The sequence below is a fragment of the Maylandia zebra genome, linkage group LG10, assembly GCF_041146795.1.
Source record: "Maylandia zebra isolate NMK-2024a linkage group LG10, Mzebra_GT3a, whole genome shotgun sequence".
NCBI classification, from domain to species: domain Eukaryota; kingdom Metazoa; phylum Chordata; class Actinopteri; order Cichliformes; family Cichlidae; genus Maylandia; species Maylandia zebra.
This window is the reverse complement of record NC_135176.1, coordinates 14,482,287-14,505,201: the sequence shown is the minus strand read 5'-3', so window position 1 is coordinate 14,505,201 and position 22,915 is coordinate 14,482,287. Positions and strand designations below refer to the sequence as shown.

The window sequence follows — 22,915 nt, the reverse complement described above, 5'->3', positions numbered from 1 at the left end:
AAAAACCTGTGCTCTGAAGTGACATATTGTCTTTTTTTGTCACTGAAATATTGAATTTTTCTGGCATGAGGATAAGAAAAACAGTCTCCACCCAATGAGTAGATTTGTAAGATTGTTGCATTTTAACAGCATTTCTAGCGAATCCTCACAGCACCCTGATGCCAAAAATATAATGTAAAATTTGTGTGCTATTATATCTCTTGAGTACCAACATGTTCATTAAATACAGCATATTCTAGCTGCTCCATAGGCTGTACATAAAATTGACTTTATACAAAGTATACCAAGTATAGACTGCCCACAGGAGAAATAGTGAACCACAGAATTGAAATGCAGCAGAAAAGCACCACTTTCAAGATTTGCTTGAAAGAGAATCTCTCCTAAATGCCAGCACTGGTGCGGAGAAAGTGCACATTACTAAGTGTGAACATGAAAAACACTAGTTTTACTGTTGACAATACTGAACTGTAAAATGGAACTTTCTTGTTGCACAAACTGAATCAGGCTGCCATTAAAGCCACACTTTTATCTTTTCTGCTTTCCTTCCAGCACTGATCCAGTCTGTGATCGTGGAGATAACCGACGAGATGGTCACTTGCTCCTCTCAGAATATCTACCCCATTCCTCAGGTAGCGTGGGCCACAGATCCCCCTTCTGCACAAGAAGCTCTCAAAAATTCCACAACCAAAACCACAGACCACAAGGGTCTGTTCACTGTGGAAAGCATGCTAAGGATTCTGGGTAATGTCTCCAATTACACTTACTTTTGCTCAGTCATATCAGCTGACAAAACCCAGATTTGGACTGCCTCTCGGAAAAACCAAGGTGCAGTTTGGTTCCATACTAATACAGATTTCATGAACAGGATTATTTATGACTTAAATGTGCTAAAAAAAAATGTGTGCAAACTATTTTTCAGAGGATATAACACAGGAAGAGGGTTACGCTCTGTCCATCCCATGCATCGCTCCTCACAGTCTCCAGAATTTTTCCCTCACCTGGACCTTTGACTCATCCAACGACCCCATAGTTATCTTGAGATATGACCACAGAACCAGACACAGCTTTAACCTGTGGGAAGGCGAAGCAGAGCTGGACCAGGACCTACTTCTTCTTGGGGATGGATCTCTTGTGCTTTTCAAACCACAAAGTGAAGAACACTCTGGGACTTACACCTGCAGCTTCTCAGGCCTGCAGAGCAGACACATCATTCAGACCAGAGTAAACATCACTGTAGCATCAATAAGTGAGTTTTCTTTTATATTATTTCTCAATTAAAGAAAAAAAATTGTTCTCTAAAAGAAATGTGCATTGCAGGTTTGGATGAACACAGTGTGCAGAGGTCCTGGTGGTGCACAGTGGCTTCTGCAGCTTTTGTCCTGATCACTGTTATTGTAGCTCTCCCTCAGTGTGTAAGGCAAAAAGGTACGTGAGTTATGCAATTATTAAAATTCGTATGTGCAACACTGCCATAATTCTGTTAAGCCTGTTAATTATTTTTATTTCTCATGGTTGTTTGTTTACATTAGGAAAAAAAGCTAAATGCTTTTTATCGGTAAAAGCTGTTTACAAGTAAAACTTCACTGGATTTTCATCTCAGTTTTTATGTGAATGATTCCACTGACAGTATGAGAGTGATACAAAACGAACAAATGAAGATAAAGAGAAAAGATGGTGGTAGAATTACGACTTCCAGGGAGAAAAGAAAAGTATTCAAAAACTGCTCTTTGATCGCTGATCTCTGATCTTTATGTCTGTTGGTTAAATTCTACACAATATTACACAAAACAACACAAAAAAGGTTTGATATAGCTTATCAACTAACATTAGAAATTGGTAGCGGTCAAGCGTGTCTGATGCATTATTTCCCGTTCCTGATACAGCAATGGAGAGCAGAACAGACTCACATAGGTGTAATGGAACAGACCCTGTTGAAGCTGCACATCACAAAGGTCTGAACACTGCTGCTTCATGCATAATCCGACACGATGGCGCTGATCGTAACAGAGAACCAGCGCAATCGGATGTGCAGGATGAACTTTTAAGGAGTGTGCCAAATGTAGATGAAGACTCTAGTGTGACTTCACTGCCAGACACTAAAGAAGAAGAAGATGAAGAAGAAACACCTTTGGACGGGAGTGATGGGCTACAACCCAGTAACCTGCAGAGGGATGGATTTGAAAATACTAAGCCTGTACTTTCTATACCATAAAAATCAAGTGCATTTACCAACTGTGATCCATGTTAGTGTTTGGAAATCAATGAGCATCAAGTGGTGGAGCAACACACACACACACGCACACACACACACACACACACACACACAGAAAGGTGATCCAGATCAAACTGGTAAAATTCAGCATGTGTCTGGTCATATTATCATCTTCATATAGTACCTGAATCATGCTGTCTAAACTATGATTGAACTTTGAGTTTGTGCTTTTTTCCCCTTTGGCTTTAAAATAAAACAAAGTGCCTATACTGGGCTCACCTTTGTCTGGCTTTTGATTTATTCTACATATCATCACCAAAACATACAAGCTCCATGTCCAAAAAAGTTGGGATGCTGTGTAAACACAGTTTACCATGCCATCCACAAATGCAGGAAAAAGCTCTAGCATGCAAATATGTGAACTCGGTCAAAGCTCAACTAAAATAGACTAAGGTGGAGAGCTGGTCGGTGGTCAGCTGAAAACGAAAATTTAAATTCACTTGCAAACATGGACGCAGTGTTCTCTGGGCTAAGACGAGAGACAATCTGTCTTGCGATCAGTATTCAGTTCCTGCATCTGTGACCTATGGAGGCAGATTAATGCCTGTGAAACTGGCAGCTGCTGGAAAGCCATCATCAATGCCGAAAGGTATGTACAGGTTTTAGAAAATATGCTCCCGTCCAGATGATTTCTGGTGCTGAACTGGCATACAAGCAGTCATAATCTTTCACCAGCTGGAAACATTTAGCATTGACTAAAATACAACATAGAAGACCCAAGGCTGTTGATAAAAGAAGAGTGGATGCTTTTCAAAATAACATTGTTTCTTAAAATGGTGCATTTCCTAAGTTTAAACATTTAATGTTTTCTATGTTTGATTGGGACTCAAATACAGTTTTGTGAGTTTTGAAAATCATCCTGAAGTTGGGACTCAGGGTTGTATACAAGTATTAAATATACTGGTTATTTACGAGACCAACAGAATTCTGTGTCTGTGCAGACGGTGGACTTGAGCTTGATTTGTGTTATGGTCGTATTGCAATATAAACATGGACATGATTTAATTGTTTGCATTGTACAAATGTCACACTGCCTAAAGACGTCTGGACAACCCGCCTTCATTACACCACAGCCACTTAATTATAAGCTTGGTGGCACAACAAAGACAAGCGTCTTGTTTTGCGGTTTCAATCGGACCTTAAACCAATTTTCGAATTAAATGGACGTTTTCCATCTAGATAAGCAACCCAAACAGCTGTGATGTGGGTCACTTTAGGGCCCACATCCTGCTGCTCAGATTAACTTTACTCGGGTCACTCCACAGAGTGGTTGTGGGAGGGTTTCCTTTTTTCATTAGCGGTTACACAAACTCCTCTGAGTAAATCTACATTGTGCAGTTTTAGCATGTCAAAGTGTGTGATGGTTGAGATGGCAGGCTGGGGGTTTGCCAGCAGGCCAAATGACAGATTTATTTATTTACTACAGCATTAGATATCCAAGATATGGGGTTTGTAGAGAATAGGCAACTAGAATGAACTTTTCTATAAACATTTGTTGTTGGTTTCTTTATATATTTGTGAAATTGGAACAAAATAAAAGATCAATAGGGCTGATTGATATTTCCTAAGAAACCAAGCTTAAGTGAATCAAATCGCTGCTTCTTATTCGCCGAAACATGTGAGACTTTTTCACGTTATGACTCAGACCTCCCAAAAATTACCAGAGATGATCATACACCCACTCCCATAATCTGACACCAACTTCTTCCCTACTTTTTCCACAGCTTAGACTCCACAGAATGCCTTCATGCATGAGTTCAGTCTATAGTAAAAAAGAAAAAATGCTTACGCACACACACGTATACACACAGAGCCTGATGGAAATCTTTGTATGGTTACTTTAAATCATACCTTTCTTTTGGACAGGAAGTGCCTTGTCATTCCACTGCTCTATGACAATAACATTTCTTTGCTAGTAATAAACTTGAAAGTTGTTTTTTTTTTTTTTTTTTTAATGAGGCCCCTTTAAAGATTTACATGTGTCATTGCACTTTCCTGAAACTTTAAAGAATGCACGAGAGAGGGAGAGAGAAAGAGGCAGACAGACTTGCGAGTGTGCGTGTGCACTTTTAAGACAAAGACCCCGCCACAGTATCTGGAAGTAATCATCTCGTCCCGGCTGCGCTACACTCACAACCCCCTCCCTATGATGTAACCGGAGTTTTTATGCATGATGGTTCGGGATGGTTTTCAGTGAGTTTTAGGGGATTTCTTTTGGAAAAAAAACAACGACCATTTCATTCATTCGGGTCCCTGAAACTGCTGCTTCACTCTGTAGCCCACATTTTCTCATTGAATACCAAGATAAAATGTATGGAAGTGTTTCCCACCACCAGGAATGAGATTATACAAACAGCAATTAAATCAGTAGGTATGCTCTGTGTTGCAGAATGGGTTTTTCACCCTTTGCCTGCACAGTTAGTTGGGAAGGGGGAGTGAGGTTGGCCCCGTTTCAAGCATAGCAATGGGGCCTCCTCCCGCCTCCACATACTGCTGAAACAACAATCTAGGAGTCAACATTTTTTTTCTTTGTAACTCTTTTCTTTTTTGGAAAATGCACACTATGAAAAACCTCCTCTGTCTGAAAACCTAATGTCTAATTTTCTGTAAGCAGAAGGCCAGAGACCACTGGCAGGACATTTAATTAGTTTTACTTTGAAAGTGGAGAATCAGCACCACCACGTGACAAACGCAGCCTTGCAGTAATTCACTCAGAGTCCACGATGGAATAATGAAAACATGATATTAATAATCACTGTGAGGTCAGAGGTCAGAAACAGCTAGAGTCACTTCTGTCATCCCTCCTTGCTCATCAGCAATTCTCTATCTAACCAGAGAGGGGCAGCAACCGCGTCTGATGCTCGAAAGTAAACACACACTCCCCCCCCCCCCCCCCCCACCTCTCCCTCTCTCCTGTGGAGGAGGATCTCAGCGGAGAGTTGAGGGTGGGAGGGGAGAGGGTCTCCAGCCTGGTCCTTTGTCATGGAAAGACTTTAGTGTGCTGTTTTAGAGAGAGAGAGAGGGATTGAGTGGACTTCAGCTTCATCACTAAAAGATCCTATAAGTATGTAACGGGGACAGAAAGCAAAGGTCAGTCGCTTTTCTTTTCTTTTCCTTCAAATTTCGCTTCAGCAGATGCCAAACTGGCTGGTCGGTACAAAGAGTGATGCTCCTGGAAAGTCAGGCGGCTGTGTCAGACTTAAGGTTGCGCGTTGTTTCTGTTTGTTGTACATCTGTCTGCGTCTGTGCTTTTACATGCTTGGAATAAATAAACGTGTAAAGAAAAATAACTCTTGTAGGCTAAAAAAAAGTTTATCTTTATTAACTTAACGTTGCCAGAAAATGCTGCCGCTATTCAAAGAAAGTAGATGACAAAAACAGCAGTGGTTATCAGCAAGTTTCCAGACTACTCACCACAATCCCTGTAGGTACAGTGCGCTGTGAAATCAGGACATTTTAATGATTTTTTTTTATCATAGCAAAAAATAAAAAATACAATCAAATCTTCTTTTTATATTACCTTAACCTCAAAGTTAATGCTTTGGTTTGCTGGTCAGAAAACTTTGAAGATTTCCTATATGTTAAAACACGTATTCTACGTTATATTCTGGCTCTTTGTAGACCCTCTAATTAGATGAAAATTAAACTAATTGTTAACTGCATGGGATTTCCCTTCACTTTTTTCCCTTGCATGGGAATAAAAATGACTGAGGCATAAGGCGATGGCAATTTCAGCACGTTAGGGCCTTAAAAAGCAGTGTGAAAGTATTCCTTTCCTTGTTGCCACACATTAGATGAAAGCCAGCTTATCAGTGGTCATTCCTCAAACTGTTTACATCTCCTTGTGTGTTTATGATCTGCACCTCCCTGCTGGCCTGCAGCCCGAGTAATGCAGTAAAAACTCATGCTCTTGACACGAGACAGTTTTTCTTTTAGGTCTGGAGAATGAACTCATACTGATTGATTGTGTCACTGTGTAAAAGGATACCCTGTTTCCTGTAGGCTCCCTCTCCCTCTTCCTCCAGACAGCAGGAGCAGAAAATCTTGGATCAGCCATCTCTGTCTCACTCTGTGTCTGTGCGTGTGGATACAGGAAACGTCTGACTCTTTAAAATCCCTCGATAGTATCACCAGAACCAATAACATCCTTACTTTTCTGTGATCTTTGTGAGTTATGACCTGGAGCGAGGGGATTTGAAGATGGATTTCTTTCTTTTATTTAACATATTTTATTTTTGCCTTCCTTTTTCTTTTCCTCAGAGGAGAGCGCACATCTTTATCCCCCACTCCACCCCACTGGAAAAGCATGAGATTGAGGGCTGTGTGATTATGTTTATATAATTATCCAATCTACTCATTAATTAGCCAATTAAATGTTTTTTCAAAGACATGTCAAAACCTATAATCCATCAAATTTTTTACTTCTTTTTTTTTTTTTTTTTTTTGATTTTGTGCATTCAGCATGAAGTGAGTCTAGACTTCAAACTGTGTGTGAATGACTGGTCATGAGTCTGTGGCTGAAACACTGATTAAGACGCAGGGCACTGCTTTTCAGATTTGGTTTTTATTGGTGACAGAGGGCCAGACATAAAAACTTTCCTCTAGACCTGTTTTAATACTCAAGTCTTTAGGAAAGTTTTTATACGTCCTTATTTTCTGGCATTTTGAAGGATAAGTTAGCAGAGTGGTGACTTATTCTGTGGAATTTGTATTTTTTACGTGAAATATTAAAGATACAGTCCCTCCAACCTTAAAAAATGTAAATAATTTCAACCTGTGGAGCTCAGTTATTGCTTTAGCTGGTTAATTTTGGAGTTATCAGTTGCTATCAGGCCAAGGGGGGGAAAAAATTAAATAAATAAATAATTCACACACATTTTGCAAGCAGGAACTATTTTCTCTTTTACCAAAATACAGCCACCGTCCATATTATTCAGCAGAAGAAAGCACGTTGAGAGTGATAAGGTGTCGTGTTGCACATTAGCCATTCAGCCAAGCTTTCCTTTTAATGGATAGATGTGGGTGGCAGAAAGAAAAAAAAAAGAAAGTCTCCATGATTTAGTAGCTCATCCGGTTCATGCTCGGTGGAAAGTCACAGGTTAAGTAATTTAAGAAGTCCATAAAGAAAGTGGTAAGTTTTGTTGTCATTGGTTACCCAAACCCTCATATCAGGACAAATAAATCATCATTAAAGTTTGACCAATTTTCTAGGAGGACTGACCGATGGATGATGGACACCTCGCTCTCATTTAAGCCTGATAGTAACAATCTGATATTGTTTACATGATATTGTTTACAGTAAAGTTTCTTGAGCTTTTTGAGTAGCTGGGTCCTGATTTCTTATGTGAACACCAAAAGACATTTCTATAGCCAACATCTCCAAAACTGGAAACTTACTCAAAAACAATTTAGATAAATAAACAGCAGTAAAAGCCATAGAAAAATATGCAAAGTATCTAACACAAGGAAGAATCTGGTTTATAGTAAATTCCTGTTTTTTATTTTTTTAGGTTTTTCATTGATGTATATTGATTGCCTCTCCTTTCATGCACAGGACAAAGCTAAATCAATGTGATGAAGAGCATGCTTCCCCAAAGGAGTGCTGTCGCCACACTGGGCTACAGCTCAGGTAAAACAACAACTGTATCATATTACTGATTACTACAATTACATTATTCAGAAGCGACACTAACAGGAAATGACATCATACAATTACATTTAATATTTATTACATGCCATTTGAATGGAATATGTTTCCACCTTTACGGAGAGAACAGAGTCGGCTGAATCACAATAAAGTGGACTATGAGTATTTGGTTAGCTTTCCTGGAGCAGCTCCGTGTCTTTCCAGTCCATCCTCAAAGCTTCTGGGTTTCACTTAAAATGATATCTGAGTAAATGTGCATTGTGGAGCAGACGTCTGGACTATAATTTAGACACTGATCTACTGGAAAAAATGCTGAGAATTTTATTTGAGTCTAAAGAGCGCAGTCATACTGCAGCTATTCATGCAGGGAGAGCTCACACGAGAAGCAGTGCACTTCACTATTTATTTCATTTTGCAGGAGTTATGAACATTCTTTCATCTCAAACAAACTCCCTAATATTTTGTATATTCAACGTCCGGTCACCCATGACTCAAGAACCACCCCCCTGGCACAGATATTTTGGGTGTCCTCTTGCTGCCGAGACTATGATGTATTCTGGCTGGTCTTGGTCCACCAGCATTCTTCCATTTTTAGAAGAAACTTAACCACTGATTGAGCCAGTGTTTGTATTGGGCTCAGAACTGTATGAGAGTACATTCTTTGCTGGTTTCTCTACCCCCCACTTACTCAGCACATATGTGATAGCCCTTCTTTTAAGCTGAGCTGCTGTTTATTGTATTGAAGTACTTAAACTAACTTGACTGCCTTATGTAGGCCAAAAATAGATTGGCTTTCATGATCTCTCAATTTTCACTTTTTTGCAGACTGTGTGAAGATTGAGCACAGCAGTGGCGGCTCAGTGGCTGGCACGATGCTGAGGGGCTCCCGCTCGAAAGCCGAGCTACAGGAACTCATGGAGACGCTGCAGCGCAGGAAGAGCGCTCTGGAGGCTAGTCTGAGGGCAGCAGAGTGCAGCCGCAAGTACTTGAGTACATCTGTAGGAACCCAGCCCACCAGGCCGCTGTCGATCCTCAGTAACACAGATCGTCCCCCTTCTGCCGCTAGAAACATCTCTTACATGACCAGCAACAGCGTGCCGCCGTCACCTCGCCAAGGTGATCGCCAGCTAAGCTCTAATGGCTTGCTCCGTCACTCCCAGGCTCGCCACCAATCCCAAGACAGCTTGCTTCTCTCAAATGGAAGCTCTATGGTCTCCCCTTATGGGGAGTCCATACCACGTTCTCCCAGGGTCAAAAGCGGAGCAGCCAGTATGCCATCCAGCCCCAGAATGACCCGCAGGCTCTACTCACAGGGCAAAGCTTCAGGAGACTCCCGTCAGAGGAAGTACTCCACGGGCTCCCTCAATAGCCTGGGTATGCACAGCCGTTCTCTGCCACGGCTTCACAATGCAGCAGATCCACCTGCGCTGTCACTGCCGTTACGCCACTCAGTAGGTTCCCACCGAGTGGTCTCTGCAGGAAACCGGCGCAGTCTCTCCTCTCTGGAGCAGCCTCCAGATGTGACAGTACCAGCCAGCATGCCCAGCACACCCAGGAGGGCTAGCCTGGCCTCTCTGAGCTCTATGGGAGTAGAGATTGATGGGACGGGGTTAGATCTGGGCATCGGAGAGAGGAGGTTGTCCTTTGGGAAGAGTGGTTTGAGTCCGGGACAACGGGTGGGCAGCATCACCTCTCTGAATGGCAAAGAGGAGCTCAAAGACTACCACCAGCATCAGAGAGATGAGCGACTCAGGGAGCAGAAAGTGCAGAGATTAGTGAGTTCTTTTTACCCAAATTTGTGCACTTTTATTTCACTTTAACAATTTATTCATACACCTGTCTGAAAATGTAATCAGTTCAATATTTTCCTAGAATAATTTTAACCAAATATCAATCAATTATCTGCAGGAATGCCAGCGTCTAGAGACCATCTTAAACCTGTGCACTGAGTTGGGACAGGTAGCGAGAGAGCCAGCGGGATCAGCTGTTTCTGACCTGCAGAAGATCAATAAGGAGCTGGAGAAGCTGCAGGTGTCGGACGATGACTCAGTGTTCTCCGACTCTCCGAGCAGCACAGCTCAAGAGAGCTGCTTTGGAGCCAAAGCCAGAGACTTCCAACTCTCTGAGGAGCAGCAGGCCAGCCAGCGTCAGCAGAGCGGCTATAGAGAGGCCAGATCCCACTCACCTGCTATCAGTCTCAACAGCAGTGCACCCTCGCCTTCTATGCATCACAGAGCCAAAGTAAGTCCAAAGAACCCGTTCTCTTTTATAAGCACAAGTTTAGGAAAAAGAAATAATATAATCTAGAAAATGATGGTATCAACTGAAGTATTCAGAAAGAATAAATCTACTTGTTGTTGTGCAGTTTTCATTATTATTCTTGAAGTATCTTGTAGTTTGTAACATGTATGATGGAGTTCAGTGGTACAGTTTTGTCCTTCTAGTAGTCAGGAGGTCGGAAGAGTCTGAGAGAAAAACTACTGGAATTTTCTAAGGAGAAATTTACATAAATAAGAAAAGACTTCCTTTGTTTTTTGGTTGTATGGAGTCATACAAACTGTGGGGGTTACCCCACAATGATATGAAGTTAATGTCACATTGCCTACAGTGGATGAACATCCAAAGTCTAATTTGCAGTCAGCATCATATCCACACTTTAATGAGACGCTGCATGAATATTCTGAAAAACTATATTGATTCAGGTGTAGTTATAGCTTTTGTCTACTTCTGCTACACTTACACACTAAGTGTAAGCAGATTTCACTGTTTCCCAGTGGTAAATATTAATGAGGTTGTGAAGCAGGGCTGGGAACTTGTATTTTCCCATCGGGCCTCATGAGAAACTGAGAGTCTTGTGGCTGCCGCACCAATAAGCTGGACTCAGTTCTGCTAAGTATTAATTTGATCTCTTTATAAGTTTATTGATGTAGCCCCCCACAGCAATCCCAGTTTGGGAAAATTAATTTCCCACCTTGGCAGTAAGGTAATTTATTTTTCTCATAAATCTAGGACTTGAATGTCAGGGAGATGTTTCTTGCAAATTTACTGCTGTAATTTGGTAAATTTGGTAAGTTTTTTTCTTTGAATCTCCATTACTTTTAAGCGTGCTTCCTGGTGTTACTCCACAACTAGCCTTTGGAGTTAAGGCTTTTAGCTAACAAGTTAGCAAACAGTTATCTATCAAGCATAGAGGGAGCTAAATTTAGGGTATTTTTCTGGTCTCTTGAATTTTTAAGTTTAAAAGTGCATCTTTTTTGGCATCTCATCTCCTAAATATGTGAATATTTATATTGAACTACATGTTTATCTGTTACTTGCTAACGCTACTTCTTTGCTAACTTTGTTGCTAAGCCTATAGTTTACTGAAGGTTTATTAGAAATAGCTTCAGAACCTAAAGTAGCACTGTTGGTTGGCAAAAGGCCTTTTTAACCAGTTGGAAGACTCGTTCATGCCCCTGGTACATTTGAACTTAAAAGCTCATCTTCTCAGTAACTGTAACCACACAATGAAAGGTGAGAGAGCTCTCCCTCCCTCATCTCCCTTCGGCTTAATTTTAAAGCACACTGGGTGGCTGTAGCTCAGGCGGTAGAGCAGGTCATCTACTGACCGGAAGGTTGGTGGTTCGATTCCTGGCTTACCCCTAGTCTGCATGCCAAATATCCTTGGGCAAGATATTAACCCCAAATTGCTCTCCGATGCATCCATTGGAGTGTGAATGTTACTTAGAACAATGTGCTTGGATGAATGCACAAGTTGTGTAAAGTGCTTTGAGTGCTGAAGAGTAGAAAAGCGCTATATAAGAACCAGACCATTCACTATATTTACCTGTTATCAAAATTGATCACTTGCTTTAAAAATTTGTCACTTGGTGAAAAGAGAAAAATTGTATTACTTTATACTAACAGAATAAACTAACAAGTTCTTGCAGGTTGTTGATGTAATAATGAGTGATACATTTAGACAAGGATCCTAAAGCTATTTATCTTTACCCTGGTTACTTCCTAGATGACTTTCACAGTGACTGAGGAGCGAACACACACTTCTGTGGAATGCAGTTAATCTGACTCCTGATTGCTTGTTTATCTTTGTCCGTTTATATATCAGAGTGCTTTTTTTTTCAATCCAAGTTTTCCCATCCCACATTTCCTCCAAACTTCAGTTAAAACCTTGTTTTAAAGTTTTCTAGAGAGACCAAATATTTGTATTTGAACTCTGTTGAAAGAGTACATAAAGAAATGAGGGGTGGGTCAAAGTTTTGAGCTGCCACCCATTTCTTTATGTTTTGCTTCCACAGAGCCAGACTCGCTTGTAATATTTAAAGTTGTCTCGAGCTGTTTTGAATAGTTCTCCAGGGTTTCTCAACTTTGAACACTGAACTCTGAGCTTTGAATGTCCTTCAAGAAGCGTGGAGAACTTTTCCTCTGTTTTTGCCTTATGTCTGTACTATATTTCTATATGCCATATGTTTGCAGACATTTCTGCACCTATTTCCCATTTTACTAGCAACGTATATAGAAATAGGTAAGTGGATCAAGACCAACATGCACAGTACTGCATGACAAAATTGTGTCAGAGCTTTAAAAAATGATGTGTGCAGTCCCCCAAACTTTAAGGAAGGATAATTATAACAACTATTAGGCATTCTATTATAACTACTGTAAGTGTGTGCTGATAGTTTCAGTTTATGTTTATGTGGGTTGTTCAGACATAAACAGAGAAATCACAGTTACGCACAATCTTCTCACAGCTTTGATGTTTTCTCTCACTACTATTTTATAAATGTGTTGCAAACTAATAACCAGATGAACATGTTTAAGGTACAAATATAAAAGAAATCAAATATATCAAATACTGGAGTTTAGGCTCCCAGCCAGACCACTAGGCCAGTTTCTTTTCCACTCTCGAGCAGCAACAACCTAGGGTTGTGTCTGGTTTTAATGAAGAAGTCCTAGTTTTGTTTCAGTCATTCAAATTGTTGGGGGGGAGAGACAGGAAATGACTTTATCCCACAGAGCATTAGCATGCGCATATGTGTGTGTGTGAGTGTGTGTGCGCAGCTCTTTGCAGTTGTGTGATTGGAAGAATGCTAGTGTATATGTGTGGCAGAGCCATGCGTTTTTCCAGATGTTTTGAACTTTCTGCTGAGGATAAATGGATGGAAGATGTTCCAAAAAAATGTAATTATAATTAACCCAGGTAATGTAGCAGATCCAGCTGTCATGTAAACACACGGTTATAAAATTAGGTTTCCAAGTTGATGCTATTATTTTCTGCTATGTGTCAGTCGTGACAGAGGTTTACAGACTCCAAATACCCTCTCTGCCATCTCCTGCATTCCTCAGAGCTTTGTGTGCAGTGAAAAGAGAGCACTCACAACCCATCTGGAAAACTAGAGCTGTTGTTCACATGAGCATCTGTCCAGAGAAAAAAATCAACATAGGTCCTTAAGGGAAGAATACCTGATATTACTGATATTACAGGATGTCTCGAATACACCTACATATGACTGTGAATGAGTGTTTGCAGGGTGGTGGTCGATGGTGCAGTATGTGGGAGTGCTTTAGCATGAGTGGTGGTGAAGTGCACTGATAGAGATTTCCATTATGGCCAGCGGAAAAGAATCCCTGCTGTCACTGATCCAGCTTGGATGAGTTAAAACAGCAGCTGCTGTCGTCTAATTCAATAAAACCTGATTCTGCACGGAGGCAAAGTATATCAGCATAATTTACACAGCAAAAAGAGAGCTGTTGTTTTTTGTGTAATTGCATAAAGTCTCTTTTTCCATTTGATCGGGGACCTTTGTTTGTATATTTGTACTTACACAATGCGCAGCCTCCTGGAGAGCCGAGCATTTATCTGCGTTCCTGATGTCGTTACAGGCTTTGGAGAGCGTGCAGCTGAAACAGGAAGTAACGCACATAGAGGAAGAAAGAATCCAAGTTTTGAATAACATAGAAGAGCTCGAGCAGAAGATCAAAGACCTGGACAACCAGATGGAGGAGTCTCTTCGAGAGGTAGACGGCACAGTGCAGCACAAACACGAATAGTTTGTTCTTCATTTTAAAATATTTAGCTAATCCGCTTTTCTGGAGATGAAAGAACCTTTCAGACGAAGACATGTGCACATATAATACTCCTTTTGATTGCTCTATACACATATAATACTCTATTTAATTGCTGGAGTGTTGATGGAGCAGCATGACAATACGGGATATATCCATGGAGGTCGACTGCAGGGTACTTTTAGTTGGGAGGACACATGTTTTAATTCTATACAAACAGGTAAATGAATCTTAAATAAAAGTGTTAGGTGTTTGTGAGACTCAGTGAGAATTAAAAACTGGTGACTTTATAACTGCTGGATGGTCAGGGTCACAGATAGAGATGGAAAACACCCTGCTGTGGGCTTTTCTACATTTAAAACTAGGTGTTATTAAGAAAAGCTCATTGGAAAGTATCAATGGAAGAGTAATCATTGCTGATTAGAAATAATAAAGTTGTAAGTTAACTCAGGCTCCACAGATTAAAAACTGATGAAGCGAGCATCATGCTGAAATCCTGCGAATGTCCTATTCGGTGCACTAGTCCAAAAATGAGTCCAAAGGGATATTGTCACCCTTGCGTTGCTACTTCTTGCAGATGGAGGTGGAGTGTGCTCTGCTGGAAGGAGAACAAGAGTCGGAGATGGCCCAGCTGCAGAGGGATAAGGAGCTTCTGGAGCAGCTCAAGGGAAAAATTCACAATGTTGAGAAAATGAACCACACTGAGAAGTCACAGGTAAAAATGACAAGAAATGCAGTGAATTATTTCCTAGGGTTAGGTTTGTTATGAAATCTGAGAAGTATTTTTCTAGTATTCCACTAATTAGGATTTCAGTATACTGAGCTAAAAAACAACAACTATACTTTGTATATTCATAGATTTGTGTTAAGGCAGTTTACCCAAAGTTTTACTCTTTCACATGGTTTGAATTTTTATGTTTCCTGGTTGCTCCTCAGGAGACTGAGGAGCAGTCAAAAAGTTTGGAGGACTTGGAGTTTCAGAAGCTGGAGAGAGAAATTAAGCAGGACGAGGAAAAAGAGAATCAGGGCCAAGAGCTGCTGCGAGAGATCGCAGACTGTCAGCGCCTTACTGTCACCCGCAAGGTACAACATGTGAAGTTATAGAAGTGTGCATGCTGCATGTGGTGCATGTATAACTCACCCGACATTGTAACACCCTAACCTGTATTTTTCTTCAGTAACTTTAATAACTGGAGCACTGTGGCAGAATTAATCCTAACAAGATGTTAAACTTAACTCAGATCTTTAGGGTGTGCAATTTTTAAGTCTGGCCTACACAGGAATATGGACACTATCAAATAGCACGGCTTCTTTAAAAAAAAACATTTTATATAATTTTTCTAGAGGGACTCTGTTACAGATATTATATACACATAATGAATAGTGACTTTAAAAAGTGCATTTTTACACAATGGAAGGTAAAAAGCAAACATGTTTTTTAGTGATGATTGTAAATTTGCTTTTTTTTCTGTATTTTTGTTGAATTTACTACACTGTGGTCTGTTGTCATTAATCTTACTGCAGGTTTTGCATGAAAATAAAGCTTCAAAATTATGAGATTTGCAGCACAAAGCATGAACTAATTGCAGGAAACCATCAATGGTAAGCATGCAATGCTTAAGGCCAACTGAACACTTTTTTTTATTGAGTATCAAAACCCAGAAAGGGCACAGGAACTGGGTAAAGATATTTGCTTATAAAGAGGGTGTAGTATATCCCAGAAACTGAACTGCCTTTATTAGAATTTTCTGCCTTACTTTCTCAATATCTCTGCATTGCTTTTTATTTTTACCGCGTTGTTCTGCCTCGCGCTTTGTGAACGCTGACATATGTAATGTGTACTAATGCTGCGCTCCTTATTTCTCACAGGAAAGACTCATGACGCTCAAGAAACAGTCATCTCAGATTACTTTACAGGCTCAGCAGGAACGGGAGAATTTCCAGAGAGAGAAGAACAATTTGCTCGTCATGCTTCAGAAGGTTTGAAAATTCTCTGAATGTTACAATTGTAAACACAGCCTTCGGTTTTATTTACTTAAAGAGTGCCTCATGTCTGCAGGAGAGAGAGAAATTGGTGTCTTTGGAAGGAAAGTATGCAGAGCTGTCTGAGGGGCAGACCTTCGCTAACAATCCTGTGGCCTTCAAAGAGGTAGGAGTCAGTGGCACAAACAGTGCAGCTTTAGGTTTTTAATATTAAAAATCCTATTTCTCCTTTTCATTGCTCTGATTTCTGTGCAGCACTTGCACACTCTGAAGGAAAGACGGAGAAGCAGCAAGGAAAATTCATCACATCCAAATGACAGTCAACCTCATAAAAGGAGCCAGCAGCTGCTCACCACTTATGGCAGATCCCTCGGACGCACGCTTCCTCCAAAGGTCTTTAGGTTTTTTCAGAAAATCTGAGCAGACGGAAAAGGTTGGCTCAAACTGGAAGTTAATGCTTGCTCCCTCAGTCTGCTATGTTAAAGAGCACTTAGCGTGTCGACTTTTTAAAACATTTGCAGTGGTACTTTCAAAATGATTGTGCTCATGGAGATTCTGGCCTGCAGATGCTTTGCCCTAGTTATTTGTTTATCCCTTGAGAATGATCCACCCAAACAGGAATTCTCAGTTTCAGTCTGGGTTGCAACATCCATCCAGCTCATGAAGTTTGCATTTCTGTAAATGTTGAAGAATGAATAGAATAGAATTCAACTTTATTGTCATTGCACATGCACAGGTACAGGGCAACGAAATGCAGTTTGCATCCATCCAGAAGTGCTTTAGTGATATAGATATATTACAATATATATTAGCAATAATATAGATATGTAAGTATATTACAGAAATGGGTCTATTATGGTATGTTATAATGTACACGGTATGAAGTATGTTGTAAATATTCTATAACTATAGGTATGTACAGGCTGTAGTGAGTACAAGCTATGTACAGGATATGAACAGGAAATAAAAATATGAAAAACTATACAGAATATGAAATAAATAACTTTACAGAAATCTGAGATATACAGCTATACAATGCAGTCCTAAACAGCACGTGTGCTCTTGTTTCCCCTCTCAGCCTCACCTTCCTTTGTCCCAAAGCTCAAGCTGTGGCAGTGTCATCCCACAAGGCTTCTGCTTCTCCCCTCGGGAGGTGAACCTTCGCCGCTTGCCCAAGAGTGAGTCACACTGTCCCGTCTCATCTGTGTCAACCTCTTGGTAGTAGTTGTAGTAGTAGATCGGCTCTGCTCCTGGGGCTGTATGACTGTGAGGTCAGGAAATGCTGTGGTCCTTTGAAAATCTGTGTCACTGCACAAAGCAAGATACATTTAGTCTAAAACTGATGTTAAAAAAAACACAGAACAGAAATGCTACATTATACAAGAAAGAAAATTGGGATTTTTAGCTTTGCTTGTTTCAAATCAAGAAACAAATGCAAATCTCTTTAATGAAAAAACCGAAATTACAGCATTTTTGCAATTTTTTGCATCAAGACAGTGATAAAATAATCATAAGATGCAGTCTGTCTGCTCTCAGTTTGCCTTTGAATGGGGTCGAGTTGGCAGTTATGGCACATCAAAAATTGTAAATATGTTACACTTACTACCTACATTCTGCCAGAACCTCATAGATTTGAAAAAGAAATTCATCTACAAGTAGTGATGGGGACAGGTTAACTATAAAAGGACTCAGGAGCTCAGCAAGCTTGCTTTTATATAGGAATATAACCAGAATACAACGAGTTGAGCCAAGTGCAATACTGCAACGATACGTCACAGACAAGCTGCACTCATCAGCACAGACTGACTTAGATTGATTGCAACGTGCTGGCAATCTGTCTGCATTTACAAATTAGACAGCAATTATTTGCAAGCCTTTGCCAAACTGTCTGAGAATGATTACAGGCAGTCTGAGTCAGACCACATTTGTTAGGTTACCACCAGGTAACCTGTGCAATTGCCTATTTTTACTCTGATTACTCTGTTTTTAGAAGACCTAATCCTGTTTGGCCATGTAGTTAATGCATTGCAGCTCTTTGGATGTGATTTTGTCTGTTAACAAACATGTGTCCTGATGGTATTTTCAGTTTGTTATTTTAATATTTTCTTCTGTCAGCAGGCAACAGCCACGCACATGTAAATGAAGACAGGCAAAGACAGAGTGATTTTTGCAACAGGTTGGTCTCTGAGCCCAACGTCTTCCTGGACTCTTTCTCTTACCCGGACAACAGCCAGACGTCAGACACCATCAGCGTGGACAGCTCTGACAGCCTGGAAACCAGCTTCTCTGCCTGCTCCCCAGACAACATCTCAAGGTTAGAGACAGGAAACACGATGAGCTACTCATCAAAGGAAGTTTCTTCTTTCTTTGATAGTCTATTTGTTACTGACAGCTTGTATTTTCCATTTATTATCAGTGCCAGTACCTCCAATATGGCAAAGATTGAAGAGATGGAGCGTTTGCTCCGCGAGGCCCAGGCCGAGAAGCTGAGACTCCTCGAGCATCGAGTACTGAGCCAAATCTAACCTAAATTGTAACCTTGCATGTCGGATGTGTGCATTTTATTATAAATGTAATTTACTTACATGTGCAGGAGCGGGAGATGGAGATACGCAGGCAGGCTCTGGAGGAGGAGAGGAGAAGAAGAGAGGAACTGGAGAAACGGCTGCAAGAGGAAACAAGCAGGAGACAGAAGCTTGTGGAGAGAGAGGTGAAGCTCAGAGAGAAGCAGAGATCACAGGTATTCATAAAAACTCACGAGAAGATGTTGAAATCCAATCTGTAGTTCACATTAGCTTTGTGTAACTACATTTCAGATAAAGACGAGTAAAATGTCTACTTTCATCTAATTTTATCGCAGTCCCGACTGTTGACAAGATACCACCCAGTAAGAAAAGACGACTTTGATCTTCACGGCCACATTGAAGCAGCCGGACACAACCCAGACGCCTGCTTCCATCTGGCCATCACTGACAAAACCTGTCGCGGGTTCCTCGTCAAAATGGGAGGAAAGATCAAGACGTGGAAGAAGCGCTGGTTTGTCTTTGACCACAATCGCAGGACACTCACTTACTATGCAGGTGAGTATCTTTCTTTTACGTCTCTACTTTGATGTGCAGCTTTTTTGGTGCGACAAAGTTGCTGCAGCAATGGCTGCTAACTTTGAGCTACGCTAGGATACTTTGACACAGCAGTTCTGTTTATACTCCCGGCTGCAGACAAACACGAGACCAAGATGAAAGGCGTCATTTACTTCCAAGCCATAGAGGAGGTGTACTATGACCATTTAAAGAATGCACACAAAGTGAGTCCGTTTACATGCGTGTGTTTGTGTATCCGTGGCATTTTACCACGTGGCATTGTATAGTATTGACACCTGTTTGTCCTTTTTTTCTCCTCCCCCTCTCCTTTACTCTATATTATTTGACTTTTTTCTCAAAAATGACATTCACTTACACACACAAGAGCCCCAACCCCTCGCTGACCTTCAGTGTGAAGACCCACGATCGGGTGTACTACATGGTGGCTCCATCCCCTGAAGCCATGCGTATCTGGATGGATGTTATTGTAACCGGTGCTGAAGGACACATGCACTTCATGGTCTAACAGAGCTACAATTATTGTTTGCTAGGTTACCTAAAAAAATTTAAGCTTCAGTTTACACTTGAAGTTGTCTACAAATGAGCTTGAGCATAACTTCTGCTCAAATACAGACTTTGTAATGTAATCTTGTATAAGTAGATCAAAAGAAGTGGCATGATAGTTTCATAATCAAGCTGTTTACTTCTTTCAGCACTTAAAACTGTAGCTGTTGCATTTTCCAGTTTTTCTTTCCGCAGTACGCTCTTCCTGTTTAATCAGCTACCCTTCTAAACTGCGGTACACCCTAATGCTGCTTCACTACAGATGTATGGCTGTCCAACAGCTTCCTGTAAACTGTGGCCACCTCTTGCTTTCTTCCACCTGCAGTCTGGTTGCACTCGCCTTTAGTCAGACTGAAATTTTTTTCCTCTGAATGTCGACTCTGATGTATTACTTCGATATCGTCACTAATATTCAATTATTAGCATACTGCATTTTAAAGCCAGTCACTTTGAATGCTGCTGCCAGCGTAAGCTCACTTATGCTTACGTGTGGGTCACTTCCATTTAAACGAACAAACCATTTTTCTTCACACATGCAAATTAAATTTGTGAAGGATTATCGTACGCACTTTGTGACTTTATTGTTTTAAGTTATTAGCAGTTTTAGGCAAATATTTGACTCCTAGAGGCAGAAAATGACCACAGTGCAGTTAGATTCCTCTGTCTGTAGCTGTGGCTGCAGGCCTGACGTGAATGAAGCCATGTCGTGCAGCAGTGATGCTGTATGTGCTGCATCACCCACGTTCCTCACACCTTTCATATCTGCATTTTCACCAGCAGAGGTCCTCAGCGAGCCCTCAGACTGGAATGACGTAATCTGCTCTGGCCAAAGTCACTTAGTATATATGAGTAATTATTGAAAGCTTTAATAATCTACATGTTCAATCTAATCTGTTTACTTGTAAAGCCTAGTTTATCGTGCTAAAACAAATGACAGAGGTTGTCATCTAGAAAGCAAAACGATTTTTTTAATGTGTTTAATATTTGACGTATTCTCTGGCTGTGTTTGATAATCAAAGATCACTGTCACACCAGGTGACGAGCTGTCGGGTTACAGACTGCAGGGCTCACTGTAGAGTGCAGATCAGGCTGCAGAGCTGACAGTGTTGCAGGTGAAGTTGTTGCTTTTTTGGTTGATGTCTCTCTGTGACCAGAGGCGTTTGCCAGGTAAACATCTCATCCTTGTGCTGTTGTGCACTGTGTGAAACATAAGCCTTGAAACCCCCGAAATTACTGCATTTATATATACATATATACATATATATTTTTGAATACACTTCATATTTTATATTTTGTTTATTAACAGTAACTCTATGCTACAGATTTTTATACTCAACGTGTGTGATAAATAAATAATTCTGATCATCAGTCGTATTGTTAAAGGTATATCATTTCTTGTGTCGCTACAGTACATGCAGCTTACACAGTAATGAGCATGTGAACCAAACTGATAAGAAACCAAAAAAGTGAATGGTTTTCAAATACAAAGGAGATTTAGAAAAGGCAAACAAATGAAACGTGTGTATTGCAATTAGCACCTGTAAATAAATACATAAAGGAACAAATATGAGAAGATAATATTGGAACACAACACAGCTGTTGCAGATATACTGCTAATGCCTCCAGAATGTCACTTAAAGTTCAGAAATTGTGCCATAAATTCTTTTTGGTGCTAAAAAAAATAATTATATAGGATATAAAATATTATATTCCACTAAATAACTTAGTGTAATTCAATTTTAAACCTTATAGCATCTAATAACTGGTCTTATGTGCTGTTCATGTGCTCATTAACGCACTCATGTTTGAAACCCCGCCTTCCAATACCACAGCCTTTTATTGGTTGACCTAGTGGGGTTGGCATGGAAACAAAGAATGAAGCATGCTAAATTAGGTTCTAAAGAGGCACGTAGCCTCTCCAGAGGCAGAAACAGACACACAAACACAGACACGCCACAGAAAGCCAGGTTGGCCTCGGTGCATTATGGCTGCTGTAGTTTGTGTTAAATAATTGGGGCGGGGGGGCCTGTCTTCAGAGATAGCGAGACTGTGTGCACGGAAACAGACAAAACAATCTGTATAAACACTGCGGAGACAGATCATACAACATAGCATAAAAGTATTTTCCACTAACACACACGCACACCGTTGTTGCGCGGTGCTCTCGGCTGTTATCTTTCTCACTTACAGTATGAAATCCAGACTGCTGGATAATCATGTGAATGGATGCTGACACAAAGCAGCATTCACGTACACAGGATCTCACCAGTGTTTTCCAGTGATGGAGAGCATAATGTCGTTATTACCTTGTGGCACAGTGCGAGCCTGCAACTCAATACCTCCTCAGACAGACGTGATTATAAATCTACAGACATTTATTTGAGTGTTTACATCTCAGTGTGCAGGTGTTATGCCAGGAAGCAAACATGTGTTGGCTCAGGGCCTTAGGGAGCAACTGTTCCTTTCTCAGGGAGACGTGTTGCCCTGGATAGCCTGCATCGACACCTGATGTGGTGCAATCCTCGTGTTTTTCTCTTCTCGGCCTGCGCCCTCTGGCTTTCAAAATCAAACAGAGGTCTTTTTGTGTCACCTCTGCAATCCTCATTTTGTAAATCAAAAGAACATTCAGGCTTTGCTCCCTCTTCGTAACGCAACAGTCCTCTTAACATCATCCCATGACTCAGATCAGTTTCCCATCCTTAACCTGGGGTTTTAACTTCATCTGCTATTAACCAGTCAAATTTTTCTTGCATTTTCTGTCTCCGTGCAACATTAATAAATGATCTTTGTTGCTCATTCCTCCTTTTTGTTTGGTAATAAAATTATCAGCAGTGATATTAAACTCCAAAGCAAATCATCGACTCAGTCAGAGTGGAATCATTCAGCATGTCCATTAGGTATGTTTTTACACTAAGAATAGCAATGACACACATTCCCAGACCCTTTTCCCTTTGATAATAAGGTAGGCTATGCATGTTAAGCGTTTTCCCTCGCAGCTGATTGGCCTGGCTCAGCTGGCATTCATGTGCTCACTATTCAGGTCAGTGAGCTTGGAGTGTGGATGATGCTGGAATGATGTGTCTGTGAGGACAAGCTGAGACTTGGCTGCATGTAAGATGGTGAAGATCAGTCAGGGAAAATATATAATATTACTCCTTCTCTTTGCTCTGATTCTTAGCCTTTACTTATATTTCAGATTTACATGTTCCTTCCATATAATCCGAGTTATTTGCAGGCATGTGTTCGTATCTCCCCATGTTAAAACTACAACAGTATGAAAAACGGTGTGCAGTTCACAACTTAGAC

General features: G+C 40.7%; 1 protein-coding gene across 2 annotated transcripts; it reads left to right on the top strand.

The window, feature by feature from the left end:
* Nucleotides 1-5,233: 5,233 nt before the first annotated feature.
* phldb2a (pleckstrin homology-like domain, family B, member 2a) lies at nucleotides 5,234-20,977 on the top strand. Of its 2 annotated transcripts, none has more exons than XM_004564024.3 (17): nucleotides 5,234-5,362; nucleotides 7,827-7,901; nucleotides 8,745-9,694; nucleotides 9,828-10,160; nucleotides 13,800-13,934; nucleotides 14,560-14,697; nucleotides 14,919-15,065; nucleotides 15,852-15,962; nucleotides 16,042-16,131; nucleotides 16,221-16,358; nucleotides 17,044-17,143; nucleotides 18,084-18,279; nucleotides 18,382-18,472; nucleotides 18,559-18,705; nucleotides 18,826-19,045; nucleotides 19,184-19,269; nucleotides 19,431-20,977. In XM_004564024.3, the coding sequence occupies exons 2-17, from the start codon at nucleotides 7,847-7,849 to the stop codon at nucleotides 19,569-19,571; spliced, it is 3,078 nt and encodes a 1,025-aa protein (XP_004564081.1). In that variant the 5' UTR covers nucleotides 5,234-5,362; nucleotides 7,827-7,846; the 3' UTR covers nucleotides 19,572-20,977. The 2 variants fall into 2 exon arrangements, with proteins under 2 accessions (XP_004564081.1, XP_004564080.1); XM_004564023.3 differs by having other exon boundaries at nucleotides 18,081-18,279.
* The last annotated feature ends 1,938 nt before the right edge of the window (nucleotides 20,978-22,915 follow it).